Source organism: Lissotriton helveticus, chromosome 1_1, assembly GCF_964261635.1.
Source record: "Lissotriton helveticus chromosome 1_1, aLisHel1.1, whole genome shotgun sequence".
NCBI classification, from domain to species: Eukaryota; Metazoa; Chordata; class Amphibia; order Caudata; family Salamandridae; genus Lissotriton; species Lissotriton helveticus.
Window position 1 is genome coordinate 1,270,498,124 of NC_136057.1, and position 20,652 is coordinate 1,270,518,775.

The window sequence follows — 20,652 nt, forward strand, 5'->3', positions numbered from 1 at the left end:
CAACAGGAAGTAAGGTGGATCCTCGCCAAACCAGAACATCACTGCCATACATGGCAAGTATAGTAGGCCTTCTGTCATTTTCCATCTATGCTTTCTTGCCAGGATTGGTTTATAACAGGGTTTTATAATGCCTAAAGGCCTCTCTCACTAGAAAAGGGGACCAATATATTTGGAGATGATCCCATTGCCAGAGGGTGCTAGGTAGGAGATTAGATGGTGGTTAAACCGCATAGAGACGTGGAATGTAAGAGCTATTTTCAGTTCGGACCCGAATCCCATTATAGATTTAGAAGCAGCCGAAACGGATGGAAAGACAGATGTGGAGAATCATCTACAGGCAGAAGATGGCCAAATCAAGAACAGCAGTTACACATCAATTAATTAGAGCTGCTAGCAGGCTCTTTCATGATGCAGTTCGGACGAAGGAGAAGACGTAATACTGTGTCTTGCTTAAGATGGACAATATCTTGACATAGATGCTCACAGGCCCACATGATTGTCGCCAAAGACGTCTAGCAGCCCTGTCTCCAGAATCAGATAGCAGTGAAGGAAGGGTATCTCCTCAGTCAAGCCCATATTGTGGGACACTGGAATTCAAGATACCTGCAGGACTCCAGCACATGGAGACTGGATACCAATACATCCAAAACCAAAACACTGTGCAGATTTTAGGGCCCCTTCTCGGTGGACCTTTTTACCTCCCTTCTGGGTTGTGAACAAACCAGGTTCTTTAGCTGGGAGTCTAGATCTGGAAGCAGTGGCAATGTACACTTTCCTGTATTCCCTGCCCCCTGACCCTTTGCAGCCCATGGAACTCCTGCAAGATTGCAGCAAAAAAAGCTTTGGCCTGCCATTAAAAAAACAAAATAAATAACCCCTCCTCAGGCAGGGCTGCAAGAGCCCTGGGACTCCCCCGGCAGCCCCTAACATAGTTTGTAGTGAGGGCGACTTACCTCTGGGCCCGGGGTCTGGTGCCCCCGAAGCCTCACTGAGGCCTGTGGAGTGGGGCCGCTTGTTCCCCTCCCCCTTTTTAAAATATTGGACCCGGAGGATGTAGCACTTGGGGCCTTAATACGAATGGGGAGGGGGTGCCACATGCCTCCTTCCCTTTTAAAAAAAAAAGAAGCCCACGAGGGATGGGTCCACAGCTGCACTTGGACCAAGCACCCCCTCTCTTGAAAATATATATTTTGGCTCTGTTGATGGGGGTCTCAGGAATCTTTAGTGGCTTGGGATGGGGGCAACGTGCCCCGTCCCCTTTACATATATTGTGTCCCCAGCGCAACTATTGACCTGTGGAGTGGGGCTGCACTCCTCTCTTCCCCTTAATTCAAAAAAGGTTCCAGGCATGGGGTTCCTGGGCCTGAATTGGGTTGGGGGCGAGTGGCTGCGTGCATCTGCTACAAAAAGCATTGAGGCTTCACAAAGGAGTTGAGAAGTCTCCAGACTCTCCAAGCATAGTAGAATATGTGAATCATCCGCAGAATTAAAAGTTTACACCCTCTGCTAGTCAATTCCTTTATCAATGGCTGTATGTAAATGTTAAGCTAATGGGGTGAGAGGGCTAATCTCTGTGGAACTCCACAATCCGCTTTAACCTCAGTAGCTCTAAATGGTGCTGGTGTACCGCCGGAGTTATATTACTGATAAAAGAGCTTAGCTCCTGATATGCCATTCCAATTTTTTAATTGATTATTTTTATTTATACCACCCCATGTAAAACACTGGATTAAATTACTGAAAAAGATTTTATTATTGATCACTGAAGTGGAAACAAAGGAAGATTGTCATAATTAATTTTTTGGTGGGGATTTAAATACAAAGGAAACAGACTCCTCAGGTGCGATTTACAGAACTGAGGATGTTGATGGATTCTGGAAGCTGAATTTCTAAAGAATATCATGGTAGCCAACTGTGGGTTAATATTACTAAAGAAGTGAGTCAAATCTCGCCATGTTTTACTTGATGACCGCATCAAGGGTGTCAGACCCACAAAAATAACATGGTAAAAGGCACTATCATTATGTAATTACATCAAATTAGTGTTTCTCTTTTCTTGAATGTATTAGGATTGTGTTCTTCTGACCATAATTTATTGTACTGCACCCTAAAATGTATGCATATGGCCAATTTAGAATTAGAAAAGGTGTCTTTGTAGGATTAAAAAAAGATAAAGAAAAGATGTTATCTGGTGTAGTGTATAACTTGGTAAATAATGTCAGTTTGAGTGTACAAAAGCTTTAGAATGTATGCTCTCCAGATTGTTTTTCCTAGTTAAAAACTCAGCAGATACAACATAAGAAACGGCCACAATTAAATTATAATATCCAGATGCAGGAATCTACAATAGTTGCAGCAATTAATAAACACATTTGAGTAATACACTTCTTGCCATCACAAGTATTCAAGACTTGAATACTGAGACGAAGATGGTGAAATTATAGCAACAAATGTAAAATGCTTAGGAAAGATCATTTCTGGGCATAATTACAAATTGTTGCCAGAGAAGGGAGTAGTAAATACCTACGGCACATCAGTGCATTTGTTAGAACAGCAAAGAAGGAAACTAGTACAGTCCCTAAGCTATAAAAGCCACGGGGAACAATTTATAACCTTCCTATTTGCTGTTAATGTTGATTCTGATGAATGTGTTGTACAGGAAAAGTTTGATAAATTAGATATTGGTTTGAATTGTAATCTTGCACCTGAACGTATAGGGCTTTATGTGAAACATGTGCAGTAAAGAAATCTGTGCAGTAGAAGCAATTCAATCAGAAGAAGGGATAGCCAGGATTTATATTAAGGTGGTAAGGCAATTATAGGTTCACGTTTTCAACTATCTCATGTGCCAAGTAATTCATTATGTGCATTAGTGATGGAAGAATTAATATAGAAATCTGGCGTTTCTTCTTCATTTTCAGAATAATGTTATCTTTGACCTTTACCAAACGGATTTGCCTTTATGCGAGTTTTATCCTAGAGCTCTAGGAATCAGAAGAAATGGATCTTAAAGAAAAGGAGTTTTTCAGCAGACAGTATGCAATGCTTTGTGGTTAAAATCATCAAGTCCTATAAAAACTCAAAAATGCATCGGGATGCAAAACGATTGTAAAATTAAGAGGTTTTTTGCATTGAGGAATGAGGTTTTTCTAGTTAAATCTGGTACAGGTAAGTGAGTAGGATTGAACAGAGAACAACGTGTATGTCGATTGTGTAGCTGTGGGATGCAGAAATTGAAATATGTTTTATTTATATGTCTAGACCTGCAAAAAATAACGGTCAGAAATTATTTAATCCAATGTTCATTGATAGCAGAATATGTCTTCAAAAGATGACTTGTCTAACCCCTAATGCACATTGTTATTGCGGTATTTTATTTTTTCACACTGATTATATGAATGTAAATAATTTTTATATGAACTATCTTAAATTTGTTAATGTCTGCTGAGGCTGAAAACAAATAAACACCGTACTGAACGTGGTGCTGCCAAATCTTTGTTTGAGAAAAGCAAATGCAGACATGGAGGGCTGATGCTTTGGACAGATTTCTTCTGAGAGTATGGGGTAGTACCGCCGGGGTGGGAAGGGGGCAGTCTTGGCTCTTAATAATGGAATATTGTCTAGTTAGAGGGAGGGCAAGCAGAGGTTGGACCCCTTGCTAGATTTGAGGGGGGGGGGGGACCGATATTTTTCCCCGTTGTGCCTTTATCATGTTCTATCTTCTCAATGTTGACCTACATAGGCCATGCATTCTGGTTCTTCATGTTTCTTAAAAATATGAAAATCTTTTAAACTTCTGTTGGTGGGATGGGAAGGCGTGTCAGTGGTTGTGGTCTGAAACTTGAAATGGGAAAAGATCTTGTTATCTTCTGTTGTAGAAGAGTAGACCGTGTTATAATGTTTTGACAATACATGTACTTACCATTTTCTCCCTTTATTTTTACAGCAATAAACACAATTTGTCCATAAATGTGGAACGAACATGTCAAATTTAGGTCTCTGTAGACAATCTGAATCGGCATACAAAGGCAAAACTTGAGAATTACCATTTTTTCAAGAAATTACATTAGCTATCTGGACTCTAGCTACAAAATTAACTTGAGGAAGACATTCAGGGAGTCAGTGAATAAAGATCAGCCTTGGGGGGACCGGCATCAGTTCAGATATCTAGGCATTAACGTAATTAGAGTATTTGAAGCGCTATTGGCAAGTTTATGCATAATTGAGTTACACAACTTTAAAGAATGGGACAAGCTTATATAGCCACATCCAAATCATTAAAGTTTGGATAGTGCCTTTTTTAAAATTTATATTTAATGCACTGACTACAGTGGGTATATTTGCCATAGGAACAGGATGGCTAAAGTAGTGCTATAGTTTTGAGATAATCACATACTACATAAATATTGTTGACTTAAATCGACTGTACGGAAATTCATCATATGTGTAAAACGGGAAACTCTAGCCTGGGATAGGCCTTCCTGATCCTACATCAGACACTTCTGGCCTAGAAGCAAACAGGGTATTTTTTTCAGAGAAAGACACTAGACCGTAAAATTAAGTCATTTGGCAGAGCAAAAATTCACATATCACATGGAGCAAAATTGTGTTGCAAGCGAATCCCCAATTCTCTTGGTACAAACTTTGGTGGGGAAAACCAATAAGAAATGCAGCTGTGGAGCGCAATATAGATATATGTTAAGTGTTCAAAGAGACCAGATTTAATCATAAATATCTTAAACAAAATCAATTATGACCATAAATAAGATCTACGTTAATTTCCTCCGATGAAGAAATGTAGCTTGGTCCAATGGATTTAGACACTACATCAGATCGACAAACATTTGCAGGGCACTAGTAAAATTCAATAAAGTTATTATTTTTTCTATAATTCCTGAGCCAACATTCACATTTACCTCAATGGCAATATTGGTTTCTTTATTCTTAAAAAGTTGAAGCTCTTCTAAGCGCTGTTTGTCTTCGGATGAGAGCACTGAAAATATTTGGGTTGGAGGGTCCTGGAAAGAAGTGCTGCATTAGTAACAAGGAACACACAGTTAAAATCTACTATGCATCATTGATGATGTACTATAAAACAATAGTCCAAATATTTACCTCTTTATCTACTGGAACAGATAAATCATCTAAATAGCTGACAGTGCCATCTTTTCCTATTTCATGAACAATAAAGTCTGAATATCTAATGGGAGGAAACACAGTGAAAACATAAGCAGGTTCGCTATGGGAAGTACAAACAAAAACAACTGTCATGAAAATCAGTCCAAATACCTCTTTGGATCTTATTCTGAGGCATGGAGAGAAAGCCTTTAAACTCTTCTTTCCTTAAGGCTAAATAGCAATGAGCACACTAGTCCTAGCAACATGAACCCATTATGAAAAGTAGCAGATTTGCTTACTTCCGCATTTTCAAGTGATGGATTTGCTTGCATTGCCAATACAAAACTTGAATATGCTTCTCAGAAGCAACAACTTCAAAATGGTGGGGGATAAAGAAGCATAAAATACCTTTTTTCAGAGACTGCAGGCCAAACTGCAAATCATCTTCTAGGGTGCCCACACATCTTCACACACCAGCACAGAGCTCTGTAAATGCACCCAGCTTCACACGAACCAACCAATTATCTATACAAGTGACAGCATGGTTTGTTTGAGTAACACAAACTTTCTGCACCCCGAAAGATCCTTCCGACAGAGATGAAACCCAGAGAGGAAAGCCTAAACCCCACTCACCAACATCTCCATTTTACTAGACACAAAATTACACTGAGGCACAGAGCCTATGGAGTCTGCTATGGGGCAATACTACACTGGGCCTCGAGAGTGGGTTAGAGGAACAGTGACCAGGCAAACCAGTATTGATCTGAAATTAGGTTCTTCTGTTGTGATCCTGAGGAGACAAGTTACTAATTACAGGAGCATGCTTTGTGCCCTGGTAAAACATCCAGAGAGGAGGTTATCCTGGAGTGTGAGGGAATCCTCTGAATCCTTAAGTAAGCACAAGGGTGGCAGGACTGCTCTAGGCAAACAGTCCTAACAGAAAGCCACACAGTGGAGGGTACTCAAATTTAAGAAAAGACAAGATGAATGACATCTGGAGCAAAAGGATACCAAACATGTATTAAAAGCAACATACCTATGCTATTGTGTTTTAGCATTACACATATAATTACTGATAAAACCCAACCAGCTCTCATCAGTAAAGGCATATAAACACTGAAACATCTGCAGAACCAAAAACTAAAATGCCAGTTAAAGATAGGTAAGTGAGAGAGAATGAGTCATTTTTATTTCTCCCTAAGGGGCCAACACAATACAACTTTGTTATTCAAGACAGCAGCAAGAAAGACTGGTCTAAAAATATTCTGCTTGAGATTTGTTGTTTAGGGATGTCACTAAAATATAAAGTGCAGGGTTTAGAAGCATGTTTTAAGTCTTGTCTAAATATTTTATACACTGTAGAGAATCTTGGAATATTAAAGTTATATTTTATCTTTCAGTCCGTTGGCAATGTTAATTTTTTTCAGTGATATAGGAAATAGTTTGCTCATAAAAACCGCGGTTAATAAGTACTATCACAGTTACCCTGAGGCACAGAATGGGTAAAATCCTTTGATACATTGCCCCCTTTTCTAACACGTCAGTTTCATAGCAGGTCAACTGCCAAACACCCCAGGCTTTAAATATTCAATGTGAGGTGTAGTGACAGGTAGCTCTGAAAAGACTGGTGTCACCATGCACATGGGATAGTGATGAAAACATGACACAAGTCTTTCCACATATCAACCAAAGTCATAGCTGCAAGGTGTACCACTGTTATGTATGATACTTTTAGCTTTTCAACCCAGCTGCACTTTACTGCTGTTTCTTTTAGCCCATAGTTACAATGTTAACAGCAGAATTTCAAGTCCCAGTATTCAATAAAATGTCTGCTAAAAGGTCAGGACTGACGTAAAATTTGACATTTGCCCTGGGGACGCTATAAATGTTTACTAAACAGCAGCACCATCTTAACCCGTTGCCTGCTGCCGTCGGCCAACGGTCGTCGCGAGCACTTCCTTGGTAGTGCTGCGCACGTCCGTTGGCCGACGCTGCCCCACCCGTTTTTCGAACGTTAAGCACTGGAGCTGAACGTTCGACGCAGCCAACGGGTTAATGTAGTCAGGCAAAGAGTGCAGAAAATCAGTGCTGAGCATGCTTGAAGCATCAATTTTTATATCCCTTAGAATTCAGCGTTACAAATTTATCTGGTGCAATTCAAACTGTAAAGGTTTCATAAGGTGCTATGCTGTTGGAAAGGTTGACCAACCTTACAATGTCAAAGTATTCAATAAGGTAGCAGTGAATGACTCCCAATTAAGTGCAGGAAAATGTTTGGTACAACATTTAAATACAGCACTCTTTCTTTTTTAATCCATTAATAGTCCTTTAAAACAGAGTGTGAGAAGTAAAGAAATGTGAGCGTGCAATAAGCAGCCATTCAAAGCTTAAAACAGATGAACGTAAGTCCATTGGACACAGTGCCAATGGGAAGACACAGCAAACGCTGCAATATTTATTCTTTAACCCCTCTTCTGCGCTGAACGTTCCTCGCTGGTGCGGAACGTTCTATTGCGCGGGCGAGGCTGTGACGTTCAGCAGACGTGCGCAGCACTACCGAGGTAGTGCACGCGACGTCCGCTGAATGTGCGCAGCACGGAAAGGGTCAAATTAAATGTGTGCTTTATAGCAATCACTGCTAAAAACAACATGCTTTTTTGCATGTTTGGCTCCTAAATAACCACTAATATGCACCGATTTCAAACGGTTTGAATAGCAATGATGAACACCACTGAAATACACATTACAAATACTGAAAACATGACACCCTAAATATGTCCAAAAGGTCAGAAGAGGGCCTTGAAATGGAAAGGTCTTATGAAGCAAAAGGGTGGAGAAGAAAAGTAAGCAAGACAAAATGGTCAACTAGCTCAAAGGTACTCAATAAAGGGAAGTCTGATAAAGCCTAGTTAAAAGAAAGGAAGCCTTAATTTTTGTTCGAGCTGCACATTAAACATGTATGATTGAGAAACAATGAAGGAAGAAGGGAGAAACTGTCGCTATACCCAACTGGGGGTCAGAACTATACACAGCAAATCTCAGAAAGAAAGAAATGACAGAACAGACACCCAACTGAATGTGGCATCTAAAAGGAACCTACTAAGAGCCTGAGACACTTTCAGATGTGTGAAAAGCATTTGGATATAGAAAAGATCAAGGGCCTTATAACAAGTTTGGAAATCTGACCGCTGTAGGACTGCTTCCGCCCCCCTCCAGCAGTCCACGATGCTGGCGGTCCAAAGACCGCTGTATTACGAGTTGACAACGGGGCGGGCAGTGTGGAAGCTGGGATCTTGCAGTGGTGGAGAGTACTTTTCCCATATAGATCGATGCCTGTGTGTGTGTATTTCGACTGCTGATCTGACGGATGCACACACACGCATGACATATGTGGAAAATACCATATAACCATTACCAGGGTTCAGCCAATACGTGGGCAGTCCTGGCAATGGATATATGGTAGATCACATGTAGCTCATCACAAACAGTGTAGTCATCCTCGGTGTGAAGATCCTGCTGTTAAGGGGAGACCTGTAGAAAGGGATCCAAGATGGAGTATGCCTGAAAGAATAAGAAAGAGGTGAGTACGCACCTCAAATCGTTGTGATCGGCAAACTGAAGCAGGCGGTCGGAGCACCGCAATCCACTCATGGAACAGGAAACTCATAATACGGACGGCAGTGAAGCTCTCCTGTACAACCCTACGGTGGCTGCCTTTCCCTGATCGCGAACCCGGAGGTCGGCTGGCAGACTTGGTGGTCCAGCGGCGGTCTTCGCAAAATGATCCGCCCATCTCGCAATCTGTCCTGCTCATAATACAGCAGATGGACTGCTGAGTTCTCCAAGCTCGGACCGCCACGCTGATACTGTGGTCCATGGGACCGCCAAACTCATAATAAGGCCCAGAGTGTTAAAGACTTAAGAATAGATGAACACCAACTAGAAGAGTTTAATCAGTTTTGGGTTATATAAAACACGGCAAAACATCTTAGCTACTTCGTGCCAGCATAAATAGCAGGTATTGTTACCTAAATCAAAGCAACCTCAGAAACTGCTTTGTCAAGGCAGTTGCCATTTACATTACAACATAAAAAGCTACAAACACTGCAAAAAATAAGGCTAGCAAAAGACCCTGAGAAAAATTATGTAAATAATGGTCAACTAAATGCCCAGTTATCAAATAAAACACATTTCTCAAGTGTCTAAACTAATAATTTATAAACAAGATAAGAATAAGATAACAAAGTTAATAATTCTGGCTTTTAAGTTGAAAGATAGGAAACAGTAAGCATGCAGGAATTTCGAAATGAAGGAGTCATGGGCTTGTTTAAAAAAAAAAACTTTAGCAAACCTTGTAATAATTGCAGAGACTCGCACCATAACATCAAATACAGCTGGGCAACTACATCATGCACAAGGTATCAACATAACGCAACATTGTTAGGGAAGAACAAGATGCACTAGAGAAGTGTGTATGAAAGCAGAAGGTCATCTCCAAGACAATACTGAGATCAGAAGCTAACGCAAAGATTAATGTTGCTAGGTGTCAGGGAAGCTATGAAATGCTAGAGAGGCGTAGAGCAATATAAATTATAACCGCGAAACCTGGCCCAGCCTATAAAAAATGAAATCCTGTGGAATTATCTGAAAACAAACCCACATAGCACAACCGATCATTCAACTGCCAAAGGCGACTTGGGGCACTTAAAGAGATGAAAAGGAACGATCCCCTCCCTCATTTGATAGGAATTGTCAAGTAAGAAAACTGAAAACAGGGGAAATTACAGCTGTGGCAATGTCTGGATTCCACAATGATATAGGAGAAAAAAAGTGTACTGTAAATACACACTATTCAGACACGGACTGAGTCTAAACAGCACTGTATAAACCATCTCTGATCTGCTCCTATCCAGACTCCTGTTCTGTGTAGAGTTCAGTTGAAAGGAAGTCTGAAAAGTGCAATGTTCAGGAATTTCCTGGATCTCTTGTGAGCGAGTTCAAATCCAAGACTGGGGATGAGGGAATTCCATCAACTTGGTCCTTAGACACCGACAGATTTGCTTCCAGATTTCCTACTATTAAAAAATCGATCTTTTGACTCAATGGGACAACACTGTATGTAGTACTGTGGGTGGGATGGGCACTGTGGCGTGTCTGATTCTGCAGAAATGCAGGACCTCTGACCCGGTATACTTAGTGAACCACCCACATGACGGTAAATGTAATCCTGGCATCTGAAAGTGGTGTGGCAAGCTGAAACTGCATAGTTGGTGTGGTCCACCTTAAGGAGCTAAAGGCACAGGGCCACCACCATTTTTATTTTACGCATGCAGCAAGACTGCCTGCTGGGCTCTACCAGATTAAAGATCTGCACAGTTCCCAAAACTAGGTTCCCTTGACTTCATGGCTGGGGCATAGATGAAGGATGCCAGTTTGTGACCAATGTGTGATTACCAGATGGACTGGTGAATGGTCAATTCCATTTTGAAATCCAACTGTGAATGCTGCATAAAATGCTGGTCTCTTTCATGTTTGAGCTTGTAATGGTCATCTCACACATCCCACCTGCAATGCACTCCGTTTGTGATCCTCCTCTAAACCTGTTGAGTCTGACTGGCGGTGAAGGCATTCTGCCTATTGCCTGAGAACCAGTCTAGGTTTTCCTTGCACCAGTGAAACTCACTTTAGCAAACAAGTGTAAAAAACAAAAGTAGTGAGAAGCAGACAGCAATATAATACGAAACAAAGTGTACAGATTTGGGTGAATATATCAATTGAAAAACACAACAGTGAATTAGTGTAGAAACAATGACGTCAAGACTAGTCCAAGAATTTATAAGTTGTCATGAACCCTAGGGTAGCAAGATTTCCCAGGGTCCAATGACACTGCGGACGTAGTAAAGGAAGGATTCTTGAGGCCTTTCTGAACTCTTGCTTAAATCAGAGGTGGGCAATATAGCAGGTGTAAAGTTTGCAAATGGTGGCTAAGGAGTATACAGAAAGTGTGCACTTTTAAATATTATGAATAACTGGGGTCTGTGCTAAGCAGGACAATGTTGAGCAATGTGCGACATTGCAAAGAATGTTTTAGTGGCATTTCAACAACTATAAGCTTATGGACCATTTTAAAATGAACCATAAACAACCAGGTAGACCCCTCCCTAATGGCACAGAGAGAATCAGGACTATACCAGCAAATGCTTCAAAAAAGCTCTATACGTTATGTTCTGGTAGCCTTCTGACATAATACGCTCAAAATTACTACATCCGCCACCTAATTTCTTATGATTCCCTTATAACACTACAGTTAGTAATGCACTCAAAAGCCACTGCATCTTGACCTGGACTAGAAATATTCGTTGTGGATATCTTTTTTTAACACATACTTCTAAACCAAAGTCTACTCTAATTACTGTCAGCTAGCTTGCCTTATCTGAAGATACAAATGGTATAACCAATATTGTAAGCATTTTTTTCCAAAATCTTAACACCGAAACGTGCTTCTGGTATGGATGTTAGTCAAAATTTTGTTTCATAAGCCCCGATTTATTATTAGTCAGGAGAGAGATTGGCTATTTTAATTTTAGATTACCGTTGTATTAAATGCAATATCTAGACAATATCAATCACAAGATTATCACAGATGTTAGGAAATATCAAACTAGGTCATCGTGGTATCCAAATTTGCCTAATGTTATCAGATTGGTGCATAGAAATGCATTTTTTCTTCGGGCGTCTACTAAGGAAGATTTATAATGTCACAATTCTTTGAAAAGGCAAAATGATTAGACTGCATCAGATCACACATAAAGAAAATACAGACCTTTCTTTTAATATACCGGAAAACCCTTCGTGAGAGCTGACAAACTTAATGATGCCGACATCCTGTTCGGTGAGCCCATGCTTCATCATGTCCGCAAAACTCTCGATGTCTCCATCTTCACCCTCCGGTTCATCGAGATCCACCACCTCGTCTTCGTTTTTGGTAACATCTTGCTCTTCCTCCTCAGTTTCTCCTGTCAGGCACTCTGGAGTCAACTCCACCGCTGCTTTCTGTCCCCCCTGAAGATCGTCCGCTAAACAGGTTTCGACAATCTTCTGCCTTTTTGTTTCCTCTCCGCTAGGGAGGTCTTCATCATTGAGAGGCCGTTTCAGGGATACGGTCTTCATATCAATATCATCCATGTTGGAAGGATAATTAGAGCACCAGCTGTCAATAGGAAGAAGTTACAAGTTACTTGAAATCCTCTAAAGTAAACTTTGGTAAACTCTAAAGTAAAAAGTCCACTTACTACAAATGTTAGTCATTAAACAAGGTAAACACACTGGTTAATTCTTGGTACCAAAAATATAGAAACAATGCATGTCTTATGAGCTGGAAATTAAGCACAGTTGTTCCTCACATCGGTGTGCTGGTGTACTAAAGTACACTTACAAAAGGTACGTTTGACCTTCTCCACCGAATTGCCTTCCCTGGAGATGTTCACATTCACTGTATTTTTAAATTCATTGTCTTTTTTATTTTTATTTTAGGAAGCTTTTTAACTTGAAGGCCCAATATACAATTTCTGTTTCCCCTGAAGAAAAACTGCACCACTTCAAAAGAACAAACGTAAGAGCCAAGACTTCTCAATTACTGAACAATCTTGTACATGGTATAGACTGGCAGGCACATTTAAGACGCACATTAAGGAGGTACGGGTGGATGTGTCACGTTTTGTGGCGACACCATCTCTCAGCACATTTTTATTATTAGTTCACACAAAGGTTTACACAAAACAAACGCACTCAATACCTCAAATTTTAAAACACATATGTACACATTATTGGTAACATAAATCATAACCCAGCGCCTTAGAAAGCAGATGTAACATTTAATAAAAAAACATAATACATCTTGGGTTAACGTGATTCAAAACACTACTCACGAATTGTTTGGACCAGAAACAGCATTCTTGAAATGTTCATCATCAGATCCCCTTCCTCTTTCGGATGAAATGAATTTGCATAAAGCAAACTTCAAACACATGCAGCCAATTCCAAATGCATTTATAAACTGCACCTGAACGTCAGTGGTTAAATTCTGTTCGGTTTCTTACCGCGCAGTTGTTGAAAAACACCAATTCCCACGCGTCAGAGAAGCAGCAGCTTCTCAGCAAAGTTGTGACATTACGTAATTATGAACTAGTGTTTAACATAGTAAGTACCTTAAAGCCCAACAGAAAATATTAGGACATCACACGTTGAAAGAGATGCTGACTGCACTCTTAGGAAAAGTGCTGCTTTGAGAACCTCATACAGTGAAATTGACTCTTAAGGCGAAAAAATAATTTACATTAAAAACACACACACAATTTAAAAATAGCGAAAAGCGTTCACAAAAGCAAGAATATCCGTAGAGATCTCAGATTGTATCTGTGCTAATGCTTTGTATTTGTTACATATTAACTCTGAAATAATCAGGTGAAATTGTAACAATATTCGTGTAATTTCAAAAAATGTATAATCACTCAGTTAGTAAATGTATCTATATTGAACTGCTTTTTATTTCAAAGTACAAAAGTATGATCTATCACCCAGAACTGCCACTTTTAGGATCAAAATCAGTGGCTCTTTACAAGTGGTCCGATTACCTCTGGGATGTCCGCAAAGCCTACTCAGAGGGTACGCGACTGCTTAGACAATCCATACTAATATTATAAAGAGAGAGCCCAAACCTTTGAGGTGGGTAATCTCAGTAACCACAGCACCAATCACAACACCCAATACAGCGTTGGAAAGGGCAGTTGCAGCAGAAGGACATAGGCTATGCAGACGGCCACCATATACATTTAAAGTACAGCAGTTTATCTCCCCATGCATGAAAAAGAAATATGACATTTGGCAAAAATTCCTATCACATATAGAAAACAATTGTGCCCATGTCTTAGTGAAAATACATTTGTAAGCAGACAACATACAATAAACATCCATTTCAAAGAAGAACAAGCATTGGCCAAGCCAATAGGTCTTGCCTATTCAGGAACAATTGGCTTTGCCAATATGTTTTAGTCATGTTTTATACTAGAGAGGCTGCTGTTCAGCCTGGCTAAACATTAGTAGGGTAAAGGAGATAGGTGTGGAGTGGCGAACAGTAAAGTTGAGTGGCGAGGAGAGGAGTTAAGTGGAATGTCATGGAATAGCATACAGTGTTGTGGAGTGTGGTGGAGGGAGTAGAGTGTCACAGAGTGGAAGGGCGTAGAGTGTGGCACAGTGTCAGAGTTGAGTAGAGTGTCATAGAGTGGAGTGGCATAGAATGTCGTGGAGTGGTATAGAGTAGAGTGAGTGTTGCATAGATTGGAGTAGAGTGAAGTAGAGTGTTGTAGAGTAGAGTGACGTTCAGAGGAGTAGATTTTCAGAGTGGAGTGGCATAGAGTGGAGTGGAATAGTGTGTCATACAATACAATCAAGTAAAGTGGCATAGAGGGAGTTCTTTAGAGCATTGTAGAGTGGAGTAGTGTTGAATGGCATAGAAGGCAGTAAAGTGCTGTAGAGTGAAGTGGCATAGAGTTGGATTAGAGTGTCAGTGGAGCAGAGTTTAATGGAGTAGAGCATCATAGAGCGGAGTATCGTGGAGTGGAATAGAGTGTAGGAGAGTGGCCTAAAGTAATGTGGCCTAAAGTACAGTTATGCAAAGCAGATTGGCTTAGCGTGCACTGGTCTTGAGTAAAGTGGTGTAGAGTGTATTGGCATAGAGAGCTGTGATGTATAGCCTAGAGTGCAGTGGCATCGAGTAGAGCAGTGCAGAGAAGATTGCAGTGGTGAAGAGTATAGGATAGTGGTGCAGAGTGCAGGAGAGTGGTGCAGAGTGAAGGAGAGTGGTGCAGAGTGAAGTGGCATCGAGTGAAATTATGCAGGGTAGAGTGCAGATAAGGAGAGTGTGGCAGAGTGGAGGAGAGTGGGGCAGAGTGGAGGAGAGTGGGGCAGAGTGGGGCAGAGTGGGGCAGAGTGGGGCAGAGTGGGGCAGAGTGGGGCAGAGTGGGGCAGAGTGGGGCAGAGTGGGGCAGAGTGGGGCAGAGTGGGGCAGAGTGGGGCAGAGTGGGGCAGAGTGGGGCAGAGTGGGGCAGAGTGGGGCAGAGTGGGGCAGAGTGGGGCAGAGTGGGGCAGAGTGGGGCAGAGTGGGGCAGAGTGGGGCAGAGTGGAGGAGAGTGGTGCAGAGTGGAGGAGAGTGGTGCAGAGTGGAGGAGAGTAGTGCAGAGTGGTGCAGATTGATGCAGAGTGGAGGAGAGTGATGCAGAGTGGAGGAGAGTGATGCAGAGTGGAGGAGAGTGATGCAGAGTGGAGGAGAGTGATGCAGAGTGGAGGAGAGTGATGCAGAGTGGAGGAGAGTGATGCAGAGTGGAGGAGAGTGATGCAGAGTGGAGGAGAGTGATGCAGAGTGGAGGAGAGTGATGCAGAGTGGAGGAGAGTGATGCAGAGTGGAGGAGAGTGGTGCAGAGTGGAGGAGAGTGGTGCAGAGTGGAGGAGAGTGGTGCAGAGTGGAGGAGAGTGGTGCAGAGTGGAGGAGAGTGGTGCAGAGTGGAGGAGAGTGGTGCAGAGTGGAGGAGAGTGGTGCAGAGTGGAGGAGAGTGGTGCAGAGTGAAGTGGCATCGAGTGAAATTGTGCAGGGTGGAGTGCAGAGAAGGAGAGTGGGGAAGAGTGCACTGGTGCAGTAGAGTGGCAAAGAGTTCAGTGGTGCAGAGTAACAGACTGGCGTAGAGTGCAGTGACGTAAAGCACAATGATGTAGCGTTGCGTAGTGTTCAGTAGCGTGGAGTTAGAAAGTTGCTGATTACAGTAACGTAAAGTAATTGGCATAGGTAGAGTGGCATAGGGTGCATTGGGTTTGAGTAAAGAAGTGTAGAGTGAATTGGCATAGAGTGCAGTGGGTTAGATTAGAGTGGGTTAGATTAGAATGGCATAGAGTGCAGTGACGTACAATGGAGTAGCACCGAATGGCTTCGAGTGCAGTGGCATAGACTGCAGTCACGTAGAGTAGATTGTTTCAGAGTAGAGTGAAGTGGAGTGGTGCAGGGGCATAGAGTAGTGGCATAGAGTAGCAGCATAGGGTAGAGTGCCGTCGAGTAGATTAGGAAAGGGGGTGGTGATGAACAGAGTGTCTGAATTAAGCAGACCACTCTTACCCAGTCCAAAGATCAGGGCTTGATCCATCACCGTTATTTAGCTCACTGCCCCATCCCAGCTCAGAACCTGGCTGTTGGACAGGCCGCATGGTCAGGCTGTCCCCCCTCCCCGCAACGGGGCCCGGACCCTGGCTCTCCCTGAATCCCCAACCAGAGTCCCCGGCGACCACCCGAAGTAACCTGCAATCCCTCCACCACAAGACACCAGCTCCGGACCCAGCTGGCCCGGGTCACCATCCGCACCCCGGCCTCGGCCCAGCCGCCATTTTGGGGTACTACAGCACGAGGCCGCGTGGCCTCAACTCGACCCTAACCCTGGGCCCGGCCGGCCCCGACATCGAGGCACCAACCTCCTCCCAGGAGGCAGAGTGACCACTTGGCGAGTCAATGGGAGAAGGAATCGTCAACGGCTCTCCTCCGCCAGGTGTCGATCACCCCAGGCCGCCCTGGGCGCTGGCTCCACCCCCCTGCTGGGTGTCTGGACTCCCTCATCCCGGACCTCCCGGCCCCCAGGCGCGAGGGTCCGGACATCAAAGGGGACCAGACCTATAACTGGGGCAGGGCCAGACCAGGAAGGCAGTTGTATCCTGGAGTCGAGAGACCCGAGAAGAACTCATCCGCGACTGGCCTGCTGGCGCTGCCGCAGCCCTCTGCCTCGTGAAACCATCGTCTTGGCCTGCTGGCGCTGCCGCGGCCCTCTGCCTCGTGAAACCATCGTCTTGGCCTGCTGGCGCTGCCGCGGCCCTCCGCCTCGTGAAACCATCGTCTTGGCCTGCTGGCGCTGCCGCGGCCCTCTGCCTCGTGAAACCATCGTCTTGGCCTGCTGGCGCTGCCGCGGCCCTCTGCCTCGTGAAACCATCGTCTTGGCCTGCTGGCGCTGCCGCGGCCCTCTGCCTCGTGAAACCATCGTCCTGGCCTGCTGGCGCTGCCGCGGCCCTCTGCCTCGTGAAACCATCGTCTTGGCCTGCTGGCGCTGCCGCGGCCCGACTTGCAGACTCGCCAGCTCGAGGATTGTGAGCTCACCTCTTGCCACCTCCTGTACCGACCCGGTACCAAGACTGCCCCGCTACCCCCTTTTCCCTACAGAGACTAGAAGTGAGAGGACCCTCGGGTCCGAGATATCCTGTATCGCCAATATCCGTGCTCTACAAACCTTATATAAAAGTATTGCACTCAACCTGGTGTGGTGGCTGTTTGTGGGGAGGGAGGTGACATATCTGTACAATCGCCGGAGGTGGTCCTCATCGGGGACCTCTCCCTCAGTAGACGGCCGACCCTCAGGGTCCCCGTCTAACATTGGTGGCAGCGGCGGGATCCGAACCTACGCATAATAGTACAGAGAGTCACTCTCCCCACGACACACAACCACCATGACAACAGAGAGCGGAACAACGGAAAAATTCCAGATGGAAAAATTGGAAGACTACAACCACCGGGAACTGAAGCAATATTGCATAGAACTTGGCCTTCCAACCACAGGTCTGAGCACAAAGGAAGACTTCAAACGAGCCCTAGAAGCTTGGGCAGAAACGGGTACGGCCGTACCCCGAACACGAACAACCGAGACGGGCCCCGCACCAATTGAAGAAAGAAGAGCGGGTCTCTCCCTGGAAGAGATCCAAGAAAGAGAAAAAAGCAGACTCCACGAATTAGAACTGGCCCGACTTCGCTTGGATGGAGAGCTCAAACTGGCGGAACAAAAAATAACTCTGGAACACTTACGGCTCCGAGAGGAGCGAGAAGAGAAGCAAAAACAGAGAGAGCTAGAGGAAAAGAAACTAGCGTACGAACATGAGCGCAATCTCAAGGAACTGGAAATCCAGAAACAGAATAAAGAACTCGGGTTCCCCGAACGACCGACCCTGCCTGCCTCTACCGAGCCCAAGGTTCACATCCCCAAAGATGTCATCCGGGAATACCACAAGAACGATGATATACAGCAGTGGTTTAAAGCCTATGAGGTGGCCATGACATCCCACCGGATTCCACGGAGCGACTGGGGAGCCGGGTTATGGGGGAGGTTTGTCAACGAAGGGCGGGACGCCCTGCTGCAACTCCCGGACCATCTGATGACATCCTACGACCACATGAAGGCCGCCCTCCTCACTCGATACGGGCTCACACCCGAGATGTACCGCCAGCGGTTCCGCGACTGCAAACGGATTCCGGGTACGACTTGGGTGGAGTACGTGAACTTCTTTAGTCGAGCCTTCGAAGGGTGGATCAAGGGCAACAAAGTGACCACCTACGAACAACTTTTTGACCTTATCGTATGGGAGCACCTGTCTAACAACTGCTTCGTGGAACTCCGGCAACACCTCTTGGACAGTAAACTAACCGAACCTCGACAACTCGCCGCCGAAGCCGACCGGTGGGAAAGCACCCGAGTTGGCCGGAACGGACCCAGCGAAGCATCCAGACCGTACCCAGGGCCCCATCGCCCCCGGGGAGGAGGAGGAGGGGGCCAGGGTCGGGGGAGAGACCCCGGCCCCTTGTCGCCCACAAGCAGCCCCTCGACCCCGGCCGGCCGAGGGAGCCCGGCCATCCGGGCCGGTTTCCGGGCCAACGTTATGTGCCACAGATGCCAGCGACCCGGCCACTACGCCAGTGATCCCAACTGCCCAAAGAATCCGAACACTACCCCCCGCCAGGTCGCAGCGGCCGCCCTAGGGGAAGAACTAATCCCGGACGACCAAGAAGAGTACGAGACCGACCCCTCTGAGTGGGCACCAGCCGCCATGGCGCTGGTCTGCTTGGGGGAGAGAGAGATGATTCTGCGGGCCCCCCTTCCCGCCAACACGCAGAAGTACAGCCAGTGGGTCAACATTAATGGCCGCCGGGCGGAAGCCCTCCGCGACACCGGGGCCAGTGTAACGCCGGTCCGACGCCACCTTGTCACTCCAGACCAAATCCTGCCGAACATTCTTTGCCCTGTCCGATCAGCAGACAACTCCGAAAGTCTGTGTCGCATGGCCTGCGTCCCCTTCGAGTGGGGAGGAGTAACAGGGATGTTAAAGGTAACTGTCCGCGATGATGCCCCCGTGGATTGCCTCCTAGGAAACGACCTCGAAAGCTCTCCCTGGGCGGCCGTCGAACGGAGAGAACACCTGGGGATGCTCGGCCTCCCCGAATGGGTCTGCGTCACGACCCGGTCCATGACCGCCTGCGCGGTCCCCAGTCTAGAAGAGCCCGAGTGGCCGGAACCTCCTCCCGCGCTCGTCCCAGAGGGGGCCGCCCCAGAAGCCAGTCCCTCGACCCAAACAGAAGAAGGATCCGACCAGCTTCGGGATGTCCCTGACCTGGCACAATGGCGTCAGGAGGGAGGCCCCACTCAGGAACAATTCCGGGCCGAACAGAAAACATGTCCCTCTCTCGAAGGACTCCGGCAGCAAGCCCTGGCCCAGAGCACAGGGGATACCTCGGGGGCCCACTGGATCTACTGGGACCAAGACCTGCTCTACAGCGAGCAGAAAATTGCAGAACTAGGAGCCAATCGGGTGCTGGTGGTGCCCCTTCGCTTCCGAGACTTTCTCCTGAACTTAGCCCACGATGTCCCCCTTGCCGGACACCTGGGACAGGATAAAACCTACGACCGCCTGGTGACCCATTTTTTCTGGCCCCAAATGCGAAAGGATGTCACCAACCACTGCAGGGCCTGCCCCACCTGCCAGGCCAGCGGAAAAAGTGGCCGAAAAATCAAAGCACCTTTACAACCCTTTCCTGTCGTCACCACCCCGTTCGAACGAGTGGGAATAGACATTGTGGGGCCCCTCGACCCCCGAACAGCCCAAGGACACCGGTTCATCCTGGTCCTAGTAGACCACGCCACCCGCTATCCCGAGGCCATCCCTCTTCGGACTGTGACGGCCCCCGTGGTGGGCCGAGCCCTGATGGGGATCTTCTCCCGGGTGGGGTTCCCCCGGGAGGTCGTCAGCGACAGGGGCACGAACTTTATCTCCAGATATATGAAGTCTCTCTGGCAACAATGCGGGGTCACCTACAAATTCACGACCCCCTATCACCCGCAAGGAAACGGACTGGTCGAGAGGTTCAACCGCACCCTCAAGGGAATGATTATGGGCCTAGAGGAACCCCTTCGACGCCAGTGGGACGTGCTACTTCCATGCCTCCTGTTTGCCTATCGGGAGGTCCCGCAGAAATCCCTCGGCTTCAGCCCATTTGAACTCCTGTACGGGCACCCCGTCCGGGGCCCCCTCAGCCTAGTCAAGGAAGGTTGGGAGCAGCCTCCCCAGAAAACTCCCCCAGACATCTACAGGTATCTCCTGGCCCTTCGCAACCAGACCCGGCGGTTCCGAGAAACCGCCAAAGCCAATCTCGAGGCCAGTCAGGAGGACATGAAGAGATGGTACGAT

General features: G+C 45.7%; 1 protein-coding gene across 4 annotated transcripts in view; it reads right to left on the reverse strand.

Annotated features, from left to right (window-relative positions):
* Positions 1–20,652, reverse strand: part of PUS7 (pseudouridine synthase 7) — a 285,701-nt gene that overhangs the window by 212,882 nt on the left and 52,167 nt on the right. For all 4 annotated transcript variants that reach the window (XM_078680365.1, XM_078680374.1, XM_078680391.1 and 1 more), the window contains 3 exons: positions 11,942–12,328; positions 5,116–5,200; positions 4,917–5,018 (listed from right to left, as the gene is read on the reverse strand). In XM_078680365.1, the coding sequence (XP_078536491.1) occupies positions 4,917–5,018; positions 5,116–5,200; positions 11,942–12,328 (574 nt within the window). The remainder of the gene's footprint in view (positions 1–4,916; positions 5,019–5,115; positions 5,201–11,941; positions 12,329–20,652) is intronic.